The sequence below is a fragment of the Tursiops truncatus genome, chromosome 12, assembly GCF_011762595.2.
Source record: "Tursiops truncatus isolate mTurTru1 chromosome 12, mTurTru1.mat.Y, whole genome shotgun sequence".
Taxonomy (NCBI): domain Eukaryota; kingdom Metazoa; phylum Chordata; class Mammalia; order Artiodactyla; family Delphinidae; genus Tursiops; species Tursiops truncatus.
In genome coordinates this window covers 58,703,511-58,718,484 of record NC_047045.1, presented here as the reverse complement: position 1 = coordinate 58,718,484, position 14,974 = coordinate 58,703,511, and the positions used below count along the sequence as shown (strand labels likewise).

The 14,974-nt window shown below is 36.0% G+C and overlaps 1 protein-coding gene across 1 annotated transcript in view; it reads right to left on the bottom strand.

The window, feature by feature from the left end:
* Positions 1–478: 478 nt before the first annotated feature.
* ENPP3 (ectonucleotide pyrophosphatase/phosphodiesterase 3) overlaps positions 479–14,974 on the bottom strand; it is an 81,312-nt gene continuing 66,816 nt past the window's right edge. The window contains exons 22-26 of the mRNA XM_004313332.4: positions 12,117–12,252; positions 9,752–9,829; positions 8,880–9,012; positions 6,915–7,071; positions 479–810 (exon numbers count right to left, since the gene is read on the bottom strand). Of these exons, the coding sequence (XP_004313380.2) occupies positions 640–810; positions 6,915–7,071; positions 8,880–9,012; positions 9,752–9,829; positions 12,117–12,252 (675 nt within the window). The 3' untranslated portion in view covers positions 479–639. The remainder of the gene's footprint in view (positions 811–6,914; positions 7,072–8,879; positions 9,013–9,751; positions 9,830–12,116; positions 12,253–14,974) is intronic.

Here is a 14,974-nt window from a genome sequence, read left to right as displayed (position 1 = left end):
ATGATAGTATACTATACATGCTATTGTACCACTTCTCTTCATTTAACAATAGTCATACAGTCAATATGTAGATCAACTTCTTTCTTTATAGTAGTGGAATCGCATCCCATTGATTGCTTAAATAAACTCCATAATTTGCTCAAGAAGTCTTTTAGGTTACCTTCTGGTCTTCGTAAAAGATGATATTTCCACGCATTTCATGCATTTCATGCATATCTGTTGACACCACTTTTACAAATGAAATTACTGAATAAAGGTAATGGGTACTTTTTATTTTAATAAATATTGCCTGATTGCCAAGTATAAAAAGATTCATAACAAAACTGATGTAGAACTGATTCAAAAGGGAGACCTACTTCTCCTACTCTCCCTTCTATTTAGATAATGCTGGGAAGAAAAATATAGCCCAGGATTGTAAGTGAGATAATAAATATAATAAGCAAGGAACAACATAGCACAATCTCTGGCAAAAAAAGTGTAACTTTAAAATAATATATTTTTATTGAAATGAAGAAGAGAAGAGAATAATGAAAATTATACAACATGGCTTTTAGAGGAGTCAAGGAAAAATAGAAAACTTTTACATTCTTCAGCAGAAAAAATCATTTACAGTTTGCCAAAGTTGTTTTATATATTAAGTTAAATAATGGTTTCAAATGTGGGCAAATATGTCTTTAGTTGCAAAATTTCAGAGACAGGCTGGAATTTTTCCTGATAAAAGTCAAGCCCAGTAAGAAGTTCCACATCACGGACCCGGGCAACATGTGCGTTGAATCTTTCTTCAATCCAAAGAGCTTCTGGTTTATTTCCCTGAAAAAGAAAAACAAAAGACTATTTTCCCTGGGGCATGATTTTTCATTAACAGAAAGATCTTTTATAACTTAGAAGTTGTCCTTTTTCCTGGGTTTTTTTGGTTGTTGTTGTTGCTTTTTTTTTTTTTTTTTTTTGCGGTACTCGGGCCTCTGACTGTTGTGGCCTCTCCCGTTGCGGAGCACAGGCTCCGGACGCGCAGGCTCAGCGGCCATGGCTCACGGGCCCAGCGCCACCAGGGAAGCCCACAGCCATTTTTATATTTACTTCAGATACAATTTTTTTAAAAAAATGAGACATTAAAGATGAAGTTAAGTCCCCACATTCCTCTACTCAGAGTTAATCGTTATCATGAGTCAGTGTGAATCCAGTTTGTGTTTTTACACTTTTACTGCACATCAGTATACAATATATAGCATTGATTTATGTTTTCAAATTTATAGAAATCATGTAAGTGGCATTCTATAATTACTTTTTCATTCAATATTATGTTTGTAATTTATTCATAGTGAAATATCTAGATCTAGTTAAGTCTTTTGTTTTTAGCTATGGTTTGTGGTAGCACAGGTTATTTTTTTCATTGCCACATTGCTAGTATTTTTGGCATTATAAATAATAGTGTCATGATAAATTACCACATGTCTTCTGTGTTCAAGAACATGAGTTTCTAGGATATAGAAATGGAATTGCTGGGTCATAGAGTACATGTAACTTTAACTTCACCAGATATTAAACCTAGCACTCCTCAAAGTGTTTATACCAATTTATAGTTCCATTGGCAATGGAGGATAATCCCCATTTCCCCACATCCTTACCAAACCATGATGTGAAATAGTGCTTTATCCCTGTTTAAGTGTTATTACCCTGAGTTATATTGAGTATCTTTTCAGATATTTCTTGGCCATTTGACTTTCAATAGGTTTTTAACTACATATAAAAAACAGTATAGTTTAAAATAGTATAATAAATAGTATAGTAAAAAAAATGTTTTATACTATATATACTGTATATATAAAGGTTAGTGCAATAATTTAGAGCCATGGATTTCTGTGAAATTCCTTATTCTTTATTTATTAATTTCCTGATATTCATATGATATTGCTAAATTTCCAGTTAAATTTTTTAAAAGTAAGAAAGTTTACAAGTTTGTTTAATTAGATGAGTCTGCTTAAATGACTTTCAGTTGACTTCAGCATACTGGTTCACTTGTTTTTTAAATATGCAAGATTAAAATAGGCAGGTACTATTTGAGCCAGAGGAAGTATAAGACAAAACCACTGTTTTGAACCTCTGAAGTATTTCTCCATGTGAGATTCATGAGGTGAGTTATTATTTTTTAAAATATATATGTGATGTACTAATATTAACTCATATTTCTAATGGGAATCCAATTCAGTCTTTTTTTCTTGCTTGCATTATTTCACATTTTAGTAACATTTAATAGTTTTGATGACGTTTTTCATAAAGTTTCCCCCCCATGGCTTTTCTAACTCTATTTTCTCCCAGCTTATTTGGTATCCATCTAACTGAATGTTTAGGGAACACCTGACAGTCTTCGCTTTTTTAAAACTGCAATGAAATGATCTTAATGATCTTAAATGAAATGAAATGTACTTAAATGATCTTAAGTACAACATAATTATAACTAGGCAGGGGTGATACTCAAGCTACCCCATGTCAGATAGTTCACCAGCACCAACCAATCTGAACAGAAGCCAGCTGTAGACAGCTGCTCTAGCTGTACCACTGCATCCCAAGAGAATAAAAGCCTTGTGTATATCAAGTTTTTATGAGCCATATTTAAATATATGCTTTTAGATATATATATATATATATATATATATATAAAATTTGTTGGTTGATTACATATGTATTAGACCTGTTACATAAATAGAAGTATTGTATACCCCTAAAATACAACTCAGTTTGTTAGTTTTTTGAGGCAATACCAGTTTCAGTATTTTTCTCCCCTAACCACCTCCTTAATCTCTTCCTTATTCACTTACAGTCTCGTTATCACTGCCATCACACTAACAAAACCATTTTGTCAAGGATGACCTAACAGTAGAATTTTTGTAAACCTTTCACTTAGCTATTACCCCAAGCTTCTAAAAGTTCCTTCTTTGTCTTCCATAGCTCTGCTTACTTGTTTGATGACACCTTCTGTTTCCTCAGCTGACTTTAGTTTTTTCTATCCTGGAAGAATAGACATTTTCCTCCATCTGATCTTTGGATCTCTTCTCTCTATTTTCTCCCCTTCAGAAATTTTATTTCACTCCCGTGATTTAATACCAAATCTATCTCTATAGTTCTGTTCTCTTCCAAGTTCCATACCTGTATTGTCTACCCCTAATTCTATTTACAGTACAACCGTGTACCCCCAATTGCATTTCCAATATATACTAAGTTACAATAATGATAGTCACTTGGAGTTATGGCAGCGTTCTCATTTATCTGACAGGAATTCAGCCATACAAAGTTGAGGGGAAAAAAAGAAAAAGGAGGAGGAAAGAAATGATGGAAGAACAAAGGAAGACATAAAATATATAAGGAAATAAGAATCTAGTTCCCTACATCAAGTGTGAGGTGGAATTGTGAATCTACCATTTCTACAACTGGTATCTGTTCCCTTAAACATTTTATAGTGTGAGTACCTTCCCCCCACTCAGTGATTAGAATATTTAAAAGTGCAGAATGTTCATACAACATGACGCTTAAAGAAAGCTTATTTCATTGGGTGCTTAAAGCACAATGACCTCTTCTAATGCTGGTGGAAATGTTGGCTGAATTGCACTTATTAGGGTACAGCTTGTGTATGTACAGTACTTTGTGGGTGATTTGATTCTGAGTGACTTTATCTGTAAACAATTTCACTTTATGTTGACTTTAGAATGTAATTGCTTAATAAAATGTGATTTCTTTATAATGGCTACCATTTGCTTACTATGTATTTAGAATTCTTAGGGGTTTATGTGAAATATCTTATTTAATTTTCAAAACAACATCATGAGGGGATGATTTTTTTTATACATTTGAAGAAAGTGACACTCAGTTGTTTACCCAAAGAGGCCAAATCAATAACTGAACCCAGATACCCAACTCCAAAACTCATGCATTTGCGTTCTATTCTATACTGTTTCTCACATACCCTCCTAGATATGCAACTAGTTTCTTTTTTATTTATTTATTTTTTTTGTGGCATGTGGGCCTCTCACTGTTGTGGCCTCTCCCACTGCGGAGCACAGGCTCTGGACGCGCAGGCTCAGCGGCCATGGCTCACGGGCCCAGCCGCTCCGCGGCATGTGGGATCTTCCTGGACCGGGGCACGAACTCGTGTCCACTGCATCGGCAGGCGGACTCTCAACCACTGCGCCACCAGGGAAGCCCTCAACTAGTTTCTTAATTGGAAGACCACCAACAGCAAATGTATCCTTCCCAAAACAACTGATTGTCTTATATATTTCCTGGCCAATCACACCTAAATTTTCAGTCACCTTTGGCTCTATCCTCTCTTCCCTCCCTATATCTAATTGACAGTCACATCTTATTAATGTCACAATCTCTCTTATAATTATAGCTTGGTTTAAGTTTGTTTCATACTCATCATATTATGCCTCATTGTTATCTTTATAGATATCATAGTCTGATTACTATACTGCCAATTCCTTAAAATTTTGGAATATGTCCAATTTATTAGTGATCATGTCTTATTCAATAGAGATGATGCCCTGTTAATTTTGAGATCATCTCCACATTGGATGTCCACATTGGAAAGCTTCATATCATTTGTACTTTACCTTGAGGTGTAGGTGGAATTTTTAGCAGATGGAAAAGAAGGGCATTCTAGAAGAGACAAGAGCATGAGCAAGCACATGGAGGTAGGGAAAATCATGGGGTGTTCAAGTAATTTCAAGAACCTCAGTTCGCCTGGAACTTAGGTCTGCAAAGTCAACTGAGGGTAAATGGTGAAGAGCCTTAAGTACGGGCTGGGAGATTTTTGTTTGTTTATTTTTGTAGTTTTATTCAGGGTAGATAGACAATCAAATGGATGAGAAAGGATGTCGTCATGAAAAACTAAATTTTAAGATGAGCAACTTGATAGTGAAATACAGAGGTGAAGGAGAGGAGGACAGGAGACAGTAAAACTACTTAAAATTCATTTTCAAAAGTCCTGATAGAAGACAATAAGGGCCTAGACCAGGGATAGCGAATCATTTCTTCTTTTCACACCCATTCTAACCAATCCAAAATGGCTATCTAGAACCTCTATGATAAAGAACTATTTATTCCTGGTTCAGTGGAAAAGAGCACCACACCCTATCAGTCACCAAAGTCTGCCACTGGAAGAGGAAGTGAAGAATGATGGCTTCCCCTTGTCTCAACTAAATAAACTTCTGACAGGACAAATAGGAAGAGATTCAACTACACAACATCTCCTGATAGCTTCTTGTTTGGAAACTCTTCCTCATTCTAGGACTATGAGTGACCCGCTGCTTAGCCTCTAAACTTTGCCATCCATCTTGAGTCACTGAGAGCAACCATTCAACACTCAAGTTCAAATCCTATCTTCAAGACTCAGCTAGAATGTCGCCTTCCTTACCAGAAAGTATTTTTCTTTTGAAATCCTACTACATTTTATCTGTCCCTCTTTGTGCCACTTATTTTTCTTTCTTTTATTTTACTAGGCTTCTAAGTGATAGACAATGAGCCTTTTCTGCTAGAATTCACGTCTGATTTATCTGTGTATTGCCCATAGCACACAGTATGGTGAAGGCAGTTATGTGTTGAACAGATGAAAGAATAGAGATGAATCCCAACCTGGCTTAGAACCTAAGCTTTAACTTCCATCTCTACTAGCTCATGGGATTTTCCATGTGAACACCCATTTCTACAAACCAGATGTACCTACACTTAATTATCCTACCTACCTGCCAAAACAGTTCTCATTCCTAACTTCCCTCTTTTTTTTCCCCTAATTACCTGCATTTAAAATCTCTGATTCAGCTTTGAGTCTCCCTCTTCCTTTGGTTCTTGCATCCAGCCAGTTGCCAAGTCCCTCCCTTCTTCATTTCCTCCACAGAAGAGTCTTCCTAATCCTTTCAATCTGTTCAAATTCCGCCCATCCTTCAGGGCTCAGCCCTTCTGCCACCTCAATTTATGTAACCTTTATTTGTTATTCCAGCCAAAGTGTTTTGAATTTGAAACACTAAATACTTACGACAGTATTTGACAATGAATCCCAACTTTGTAATGTCTCTTACTTCTAATTTTTAAAATAATTCTTATATGATCGACTGGCCCATTTACGTGTCTGTATCTCATTTATATATCAAAGTTATATATGAACTCCTTGAGGGCAGAGACAATGTATTCTTCCTTGGTGCATTCTAAAAAGCTTCTATCGTGATAGTGTTTACTTAATAGGTATTCAATATATTCGCTGAATGACTTCAATAAAACCCAATTACCAGAATACATATGTTTTTCTATTAAGAACATATATGAAGTTGAAGTAACTATTTACATATAATTTGCCTTGATCCAAAAGGTTTTGAGGTGGCCTAATACATGATGTTAAAAAAGGAATGTTATTCGAGCTAACTTATTTTGTAAATACATATATGTATATATGTATTTAGGTAAATATATATACACATATATATACATACTATATATATATATGTATTTTCAGACCTCATGTTTTAAGTTGATGGAATTTTTATATTTACATATTCATTTAAGAAACATTAATTTAGTGCCAACTTTGGGACAGAACCTTAAGGTTTGCATTCAGAATAAAAAGCCTAATAAGATACAACCCCTTTCCTTATTAGTGAATGTGAATAAAATATATCTAAATAAAATATATGACGTGCATATATAAACACATGTTCATGTAAGCATATACATGTTTAAATTGATATTAATTACATAGAGATCAACAGTCTAAGGAAAAGTTCAAAACTGAGGTCATATTTACTACAACTCTAACCCATGAAACACCTAAAAAATATACTGTAGTCAGAGCCACTTTTATGAAAGCCCAGATGAGCTCTGACTAATCATTTTCTCAGGGCCCAGGGCCTCTCCAGGAGCATACTCACGGGACAGCTCTCCACGTTGGTAGGTCGGTGAGGGATGACAAAGGGTAAGACGTCCAACCACCCAGGGCAGGCGTTGGGGGTTTGGCTCTTATTTTTACAACTGGTCAACACCACGAAGTAGTGTGTTGGGATGGGAACACTGGTGTTGACTACATATCTAAAAACATAATTGAAAAGATTTGATGTTATTATACTTTTGCTTCTGAAGATTAGAAATGTCTTTTTATATTTTTAAAGAAATGTCAAAGTAAAATTATAGTAAAAGAAAGTAAATAAATAGAAAATACAAAATCTTACCACACATTTTTAAACCTTAATGAGTCTGAATCAAGATTATAGAAGTCCAAGCCTGGTCATTTTAACATCATGGGAAAATATTAAAATACAATGAAAAGCAGAGCATGGTATTCTGCCTCCTAGCTTTGTTGACTTGTACATCACAGTGACGTTTCCTAATAGAGTAGGGGCTGGAAATGAAGGAGCTGGGATTTCAGCTGTAGCTGCGCACTTCTACTAGTCGTTTGGATGTGTACTAATCCTCTAATAGTCTATGACTTTCTAACTTTCCTCAACTTTAACATGGAGGTTTTCTTATGCTACCAACTTCGCAGCATAGACAGGGACAAATCCATACAACTGATACGACAGTCCTTTAGTCTCAGATAACAAACATGAAAGTGCTTTTAAAGGTTTCAAATGCAAAATAAAGGTAAGCTATCAGTATGAGTCCACTAAAAGGAAAATGAACTGGTATAAGTAGTAATGTATTACTGTGATCTAGAATCAGAGCTAGCCTGTCTGGGTTCTGGCTTTACTACTTAGCGGTGGAACTTAGACAAGTTAGTTAACCTCTCTGTGCCTCAGTTTCCTTTTCTAAATGGGAACTAATGGAATCTAACATGTGGATGTTTTTCAGATAAAATGAAGTATCTGTAAATTCTTAGAAGCATACCTAGCATGGAGTAAAGTGCTATCAAATTGTTTGCTAGGATTATTAAATGGTGAAAGACAGGATCAATAAACACTGAAATAAGGACAAGGCAAACAAAATTTAAGGCCACACACTTAGTGATGATGAATGTTATCTTATCAGAAGGTATGAGTAGAAATCATTGCTTTACATAATCTAGGCTTAGTACCATAGTTCAGTACTGTCCATTTTGATAATAAAGAGGAATCATGGATGACACTTCTAAAACTCTCTATTCCTGTGTGCTGAGTTCAAAAGTAATTCTTAGCAACATGTATGACCAGGTTTAGTCCAAAGATGTACAGTTTAGTGGGACTAGTTTTCTATAGGAAGCCTACACTATCTCCTGGGAGATACTTTTATGAATCATCCACTATCCAAAATATTGGGTAGTATTTTGTTTTTGTTTTTGGCGGTACGCGGGCCTCTCACTATTGTGGCCTCTCCCGTTGCGGAGCACAGGCTTCGGACGCGCAGGCTCAGCGGCCATGGCTCACATGCCTAGCCGCTCCGCGGCAGGTGGGATCTTCCCGGACGGGGGCACAAACCCGTGTCCCCTGCATCGGCAGGCTGACTCTCAACCACTGCGCCGCCAGGGAAGCCCTGGGCAGTATTTTGAATAGTCACTTCTTGATTTTTTTTTATTTATTGCTGAACTGGTTCTCTGTTTACTGATAGCACAGTGAGTCTTCCCTACCTCCTTAACGTTGACAAAACCACGTTTTCCCTTTCACATTAGTTTAGAAATTATCCAAATAAAAATTTTTCTAACTATTCCTGGACATTTTTTTCTTTGCTTATTAGTTTAAATCTTTGCCATATAAAAATTTTGCTAAATATTTAGATAGACTAATTGAAAATAGTCAACAATTGCATCTCTATATAAATATGTTATGTAATGTTTAGAATACTGAGCTTTAATTTTAAATATTGAGGTTTCCCCTTACGATACCCTATTGCCAGATCAAAAGTCCATTTTGTTTCAAATTACTTACTCTGTAATTTCATCTGGAGTATCAAAATGACCATCGTAATTATAATCAAATATTGGTCCACTAACCACATTGACTCCATTTCTTTCCATGGCATGTTTTACAAGAAGAACACTATGGAAGTAATTCCACATTGCTAAAAATAAAAGAATAAAGCGTTAAAAATGTCTGCCTCTATTGAACATGGAAATATTTTCTCTTATAAACAGGTACTTTTAAATAGCATCCAATTCTGCTTTAATACTTGTCAGTGGTCATTGAGTAATACTGCAAAATAGTCTATGCAACAAAAATAAACAGCCACACCCATGACAGCTTTTTGTTGCTGATGTAGTTACAGTCTCAAAATTACAGTTAAATATGTCTCCAAATGCCTCCCTAGGGCTGAGCTGCTTTGGGGACTGTATTGAAAAATGGTCAGAATACACATACTGCCTTATTAATTGTGACTCTAGGGACAAACACTTTTCATTTACTTATGGTGAGTATCAGTAAAATTTTATTTTGTGGTTAGCTCTTTACAGTAAAATTAGGATTAAAAAATTATCAAAATTCTAGCAACAATTCACCCAAAGTTGAAGTAAGTTGAAAAGAATTTACGTTAGACATCCTTCCTGTTTCAATATTTAAAACATTAGAACAGGGACTTCCCTGGAGGTCCAGTGGTTAAGACTCCATGCTTCCATTGCAGGGGGCGCGGGTTCAATCCCTGGTCGGGGAAATAATATCCCACATGCCACAAGGTGCGGCCAAAAAAAAAAATTAGAACAAAATGACTGATAACAAGAACAAATTGCAATAAAATATGTGTTTAGTTTAGAAGTTCAAAGAGTCACTTGGGTGTTTTAAAATTAATAATCTAAGTATATACTTACTTTTGAATGCTTCATACATAGGGACCAAATTACTTGTAATTAAAGCATCATATTGACTATCAGAAGTTCTATTGTTTGCTGCAAAACAAATGAATTTTATTAAATCTAGCTATAAGAGAAAGTATGACATTCCACACAATAGGCCCATTAGTATTACACATACTAATGTAAATTTATTAACACACAAAACACAGAGATACAAAGCACATCTCCATTATTGATGATGGAAGTCATCAATAATGCAGGCAGTTTTATGCATTTGATTGATACCTATAGTGGGCTGGTGACCCTCAAGAAGGTAGGTCCACGTCCTAACACCCCATTACCTCTGAATGTGATAGGTAGGAAAGTAGTGTCTTTGCAGATGTAATTAAAAGTTCAAGATGAGATTATCCTGGATTTAGGGTGGGTTCTAAATCCAGTGACTGGTGTCCTACAAGGAGAAGGAGGATTGAGAAGAGGAGAGACTCAGGGGAGAAAGCTATGCGAAGATGGAGGCAGAGATTGGAGCGATGCAACTACAAGCCAAGCAACACCTGGAGCCCCCAGATGCTGGAAGAGGTAAAGAAGGATTCTACCCTAGATTCTCTCTTGCAAAGGGAGCGTGGCCCTGTCAACACCCTGATTTCAGACTTCTGGCCTCTAGAACTTTGAGAGAATAAGCCTCTGTTGTTTTAAGCCACCAAGTTTGTGGGTAATTTGTTACAGCAGTCTCTAGAAAACAAATATAATACCGATAGGAAAGCATCGTTATTGAATATACATAAAATAATAATGCTATGATAAATAACTCTTCCAAAGTAAAATTTTCTTAAGAAAGTGGGTTTTAACTCAGTGAAGACTGCTGACAGCACCACAAATGGTTGGCTTTGAAGACACATGGACTAGAGGAGTGTGTGCTGAGCCTGTGCGCTCTGGAACCAGACTGCCCGGGTTGGAATCCCAGCTCCACTGCCCGCCAGCTGACCCTCTTGGGCAAAGCGCTATGTCCCTCTGTACTTCATTTGTCTCATGGCATCTCTCTCACTGAAATATTGTGAGGATTTAAACTGCTGCAAGCCTATGAATGTTTATTATAATGTTTTTTATATTTAAACTACCCTTGGCTACCTTAACTAATACTCAAATGAAAGGCCAATGTATGGGAACCAAAAGGCCAGGAGAGGCAAGATTGTTTTGTCTTTTTCTTCAAGATTTCACATGCTACTCACAGTCCTCTACAAGCCTTTTCTACTTGTTAAACTAAACTTTGAAAGTTGTAAAGTCAATGAACATAACATTACCTTCTTTTCAGGAAACATAAGAATCTGCTTATAATGGAAATGCTAACAATTTGTAATGGAGAGTTAGAAGGTGGTTTCATTCAATCCTTAATATTTTTTGAGACAAGCTGATTAGTTTTTCACTTCATTTCCTTGTCAAGACAAACGTTTATAAATCAACCAATATCTTAGGGCTTAACAGATACAATTTTATAATGCCAATTTAAAATTTTTTATTAATAAAATGTTGCAACTATTTAAGGATTATCCTAGGGTTTACATAAATTTGGTGGCGCTCTAATTGTCTCTAGATATTGTAACAAGATATACCAGTTTATTATCCTAATTCTCTGTTAGGAATTTTACATTGATGTGCTACTTGCTTTCACTAGGCCTTTTTTTCCCACTATAAATCTCAGAACCTCTAAATTATAAATCTCTAAATTGACCTCTTTGGTCATGGCTTCCGGAAAAATGGAGTCAAATATCTGGAGAAAACCCATTCTCAGAAGCTGAAATTGTTGAAAATCTCATGAGTAAATCAAGGAAATGACAATCCCTGCTGAACAGAGAAGAGATTTGGGTTTTAAAAAAAATCACAATGGCGTTTGCACGTTCCCAAGAGAGAAGCTTCCTGAAAAAATATTTCAAGTTTATTCAGCTGCTTAATCCACATAAAGCTGTTGGATATATAGCCTGAGCGAGAGGCCCCAATTCCAACCTGATTTGTCTTCACAGGCACAGCGGCATTCTCAATGCAAGCCTTAGCTTGGCCAGTCACCAGAAAAAAAAAAAAATGTTTTTTAGACGCTTGTGTCCCTCTCCAAAGAATCTTCAGTTTTAAAATTAAACTTAAACCTGCCGAACTCTCTGAACATCTGGGCCAGATTAGAGCTGATGTGTGGTTCCCAGTGCAAAATTTATTAGTCTTTATTATAGCTGTTGCGCTGCTCCAGGCCAGTCCACAATCACTGGAAGCCTCCTGGGCCACTAGTTTAGCCCAAGCAGGTAGTTTTGGTGGGGAGCATATGTTTAGGGCACATGCCCACATCCAGCTGATGAGGGCTTTCTAAGCTGCTGCTCTAAAAAAGAGTTATACAAACCAGGAGGATAGAGGAAGCCGTGGGCGATATTCTTGTCTGCTAAAGAGAAGGAACAATTTTGGCTCTCAGAAGGAGCAATCCTGACATCAGCCCGCAGACAGTCTGGGACAGTGGGAGGAAGAGGCGATGTGTCTCCCTGTTGAAAGAGAGAAAAGAAAAAAAAAAAATGACGCCCACATTGTGGCTCACCCATCGCCTTACTTGGGTTGTAACTTCCCTAGAATGTTTTTCATTTAACCTTTTCTTATTTTGTTAGTGAATCAGGTCTACGCAAGCAATGGAAATGGATGTCTTCAGCAATGTTTTCTTCTGTGGTTCCCTTCTGGTTAGGGACATGGGAAGGGCAAATCAAATACACCTTGGAAAGGAATATTTGCAGGTTAAAACCTGAATTGAGTGCACAGGGATAATGGGAGCTACTGCTAAAAACCCAAATCTATTTCAGGCTCTAACTTTAGGTGGTGATATATACTGTGTTTGCAAATAAAAATTGAAAATAAAATATAAACTATTTTTAAAATACAGATATGACTTAAGGATAATATTCTTCAGTTGAGCAAGAACTTCTAATTAACCTAAGATTAACTCAAAGAAGCTGTAGTTGTATAAATTTACTTATTTGGGGACTTTAATAAATTTGTAGCTATGCTTTATTCATCTTGAAATATAGGAATATATTTTTATAATTTTCTTTGCAACTTTAAAGACTAATACAATAACTTATTTACTAGCAGGCATCTATAAACGCACTGCCTAAGTACTTAAGGTAATACAGTATTACATAATCATATTTTGATGAGCATACAATTATGAGTATGTAAACATTTTGCTATTCATTTAATTTTTTCAGAAATTCTGATTTATATGCCCTCTACTGCCCGCAACATATATATTTCTTTAAAAATTATTTTATAATTTATAAAAAAGAAGATTAAATTAAATGAGAATGTTCTTCCTCTAGTCACTATATTCTGCTAAAAGCAATAAGTAGCTATGGTGTCTAAAACATATGTGGTAATTATTTTATAATATGTGCACATATCAAATCATCACATTGTACACATTGTAAACTTATACAATGTTATATGTCAATTATATCTCAATAAAGCTGGGGAAAAATAAATAAATAAAATGTACAAGATCAATTCACAAAGGAAAAGGCAGCATACACTGTGTGCTCTATTCATAGGCAGGAGAGCTCCATGATGAGATATAGGACAGGAAGGAGATGAAGAGGAGGGGAAACACAAGCAGAGGATGTATGCCTAACATGCTGCAACACTCCAGTTGGAAAACACTATACAGCAGTGGAGTAAATTTCTCAACTTGATTGTACACAAACATTTATCTCTGCTCCCCTCTGAAATCCCATTAAAAGCACAGTAATGATGAAGACACATAAGAGATGATAAGAAATTTTCAGAAACTGGAAGTCAGATAGGCATATGTGTTTACTACTGTCACCTTGACTTGGTAAACCAGTAAACACTGATAACAAAGAGCCTCTGGTTGGGAAAAACTCAAAGAAACTGATTCCTTCTGTAGAACACCAGAAGCGTAGAACTTGGAGTCTCCTAAAGACAGGGGATGTATGTAAAGTTGGAAAGAAGAGGATAGGTTGAAAGTCTGTAAAAGAGGCCAGACAGAAGCTTTACTCACTGGGGAGGTTGATCCAAAGAGACAACCAGACTAAAGGACACAAGGCACCCTGGAAAGCAGGTGAAAGCAATGGAATTAAATTTTAAAATCTATGTACTGAACGGTAAGATTCCCTCCAGTCTCATCACCCCCGTGTATGTTGGTTCACATGAGAAGTGTCCTTTCTTTGAAAAACAAACCAGCCTGAAAAGAAAACTAGATACAATTGGGAGTCCCCAACAAAATGTCTGGCTCTCCTCCTGATTAACCTGTAATGAAGCTTATCAGCTGGCAAGCTCAGCCCTGTAGCTTAGTGCCTCACCCTTAAACTATGAGCTGACAGCCAAGGACCACCAGATATGCATTGGGGTTGGGGAGAGGAACCAAGAAGAAAAAGAGACAATACAGACAGCAGAAGAAAACTCACTTCTCACAGAGATGAGAGTATGTATGTCATCCATAGAGAAAGAGCAGAAAGCATTTAAAAAGGAAAGAGATAACAGAAAGAGCTCTTGGGATTTAAAAATATGACAGCAGAAATAAAATTTTCAATAAGCTCTAGAAAATGAAATTACAGATATTTCTCAAAAAGTGAATTAAAGACAAGAGATGGAAAGAAGAAAGGCAAATATAAACACATTAGAAGTCTAATGTCCTATTAATTTTGAAGAAAAACTGTTTCTAAAATTCTAAAGCTAAGCCTTCAATTAAGCATATAGATAGAATAATAAAAACACTTTGAGATGCACAAAGTCTCAAATATGTATCTTCTCTTCTTCCTTTCTTAGGAAGCTCCTCAGTGATATAGTCACCAAAACAAGGAGTAGACCAAGAAATATGAAGATATTAGTATTAGATGCAGTGTATCCGCTCCCACCATTTATTTCATTCTCCTTCTGGTGCAGATACTAGAAAGCTAAAAACATTTGTTTATATTCCTTCAAAAACATATAGTGAACAATTCTGAATGACAAGGTTTCTTCACTTAGTGTAAAGGGGCACATAGAGACGATGCAAAGTGGGAGGACTAGGGAGATTGACAGCCGACCCAGTCAGCCCTATAGACACCCAGAATATTGTGAGTTGATGTTTCCTACCACACACCTTACCATTTTACTTCAAGAAATATATAATATATGAATGCAGCCATTGATGCATTTTCCACAATATAAGGAAAGTGAAATGCCTATATTCAATAGTTAAAATCATAAAAATCCTAA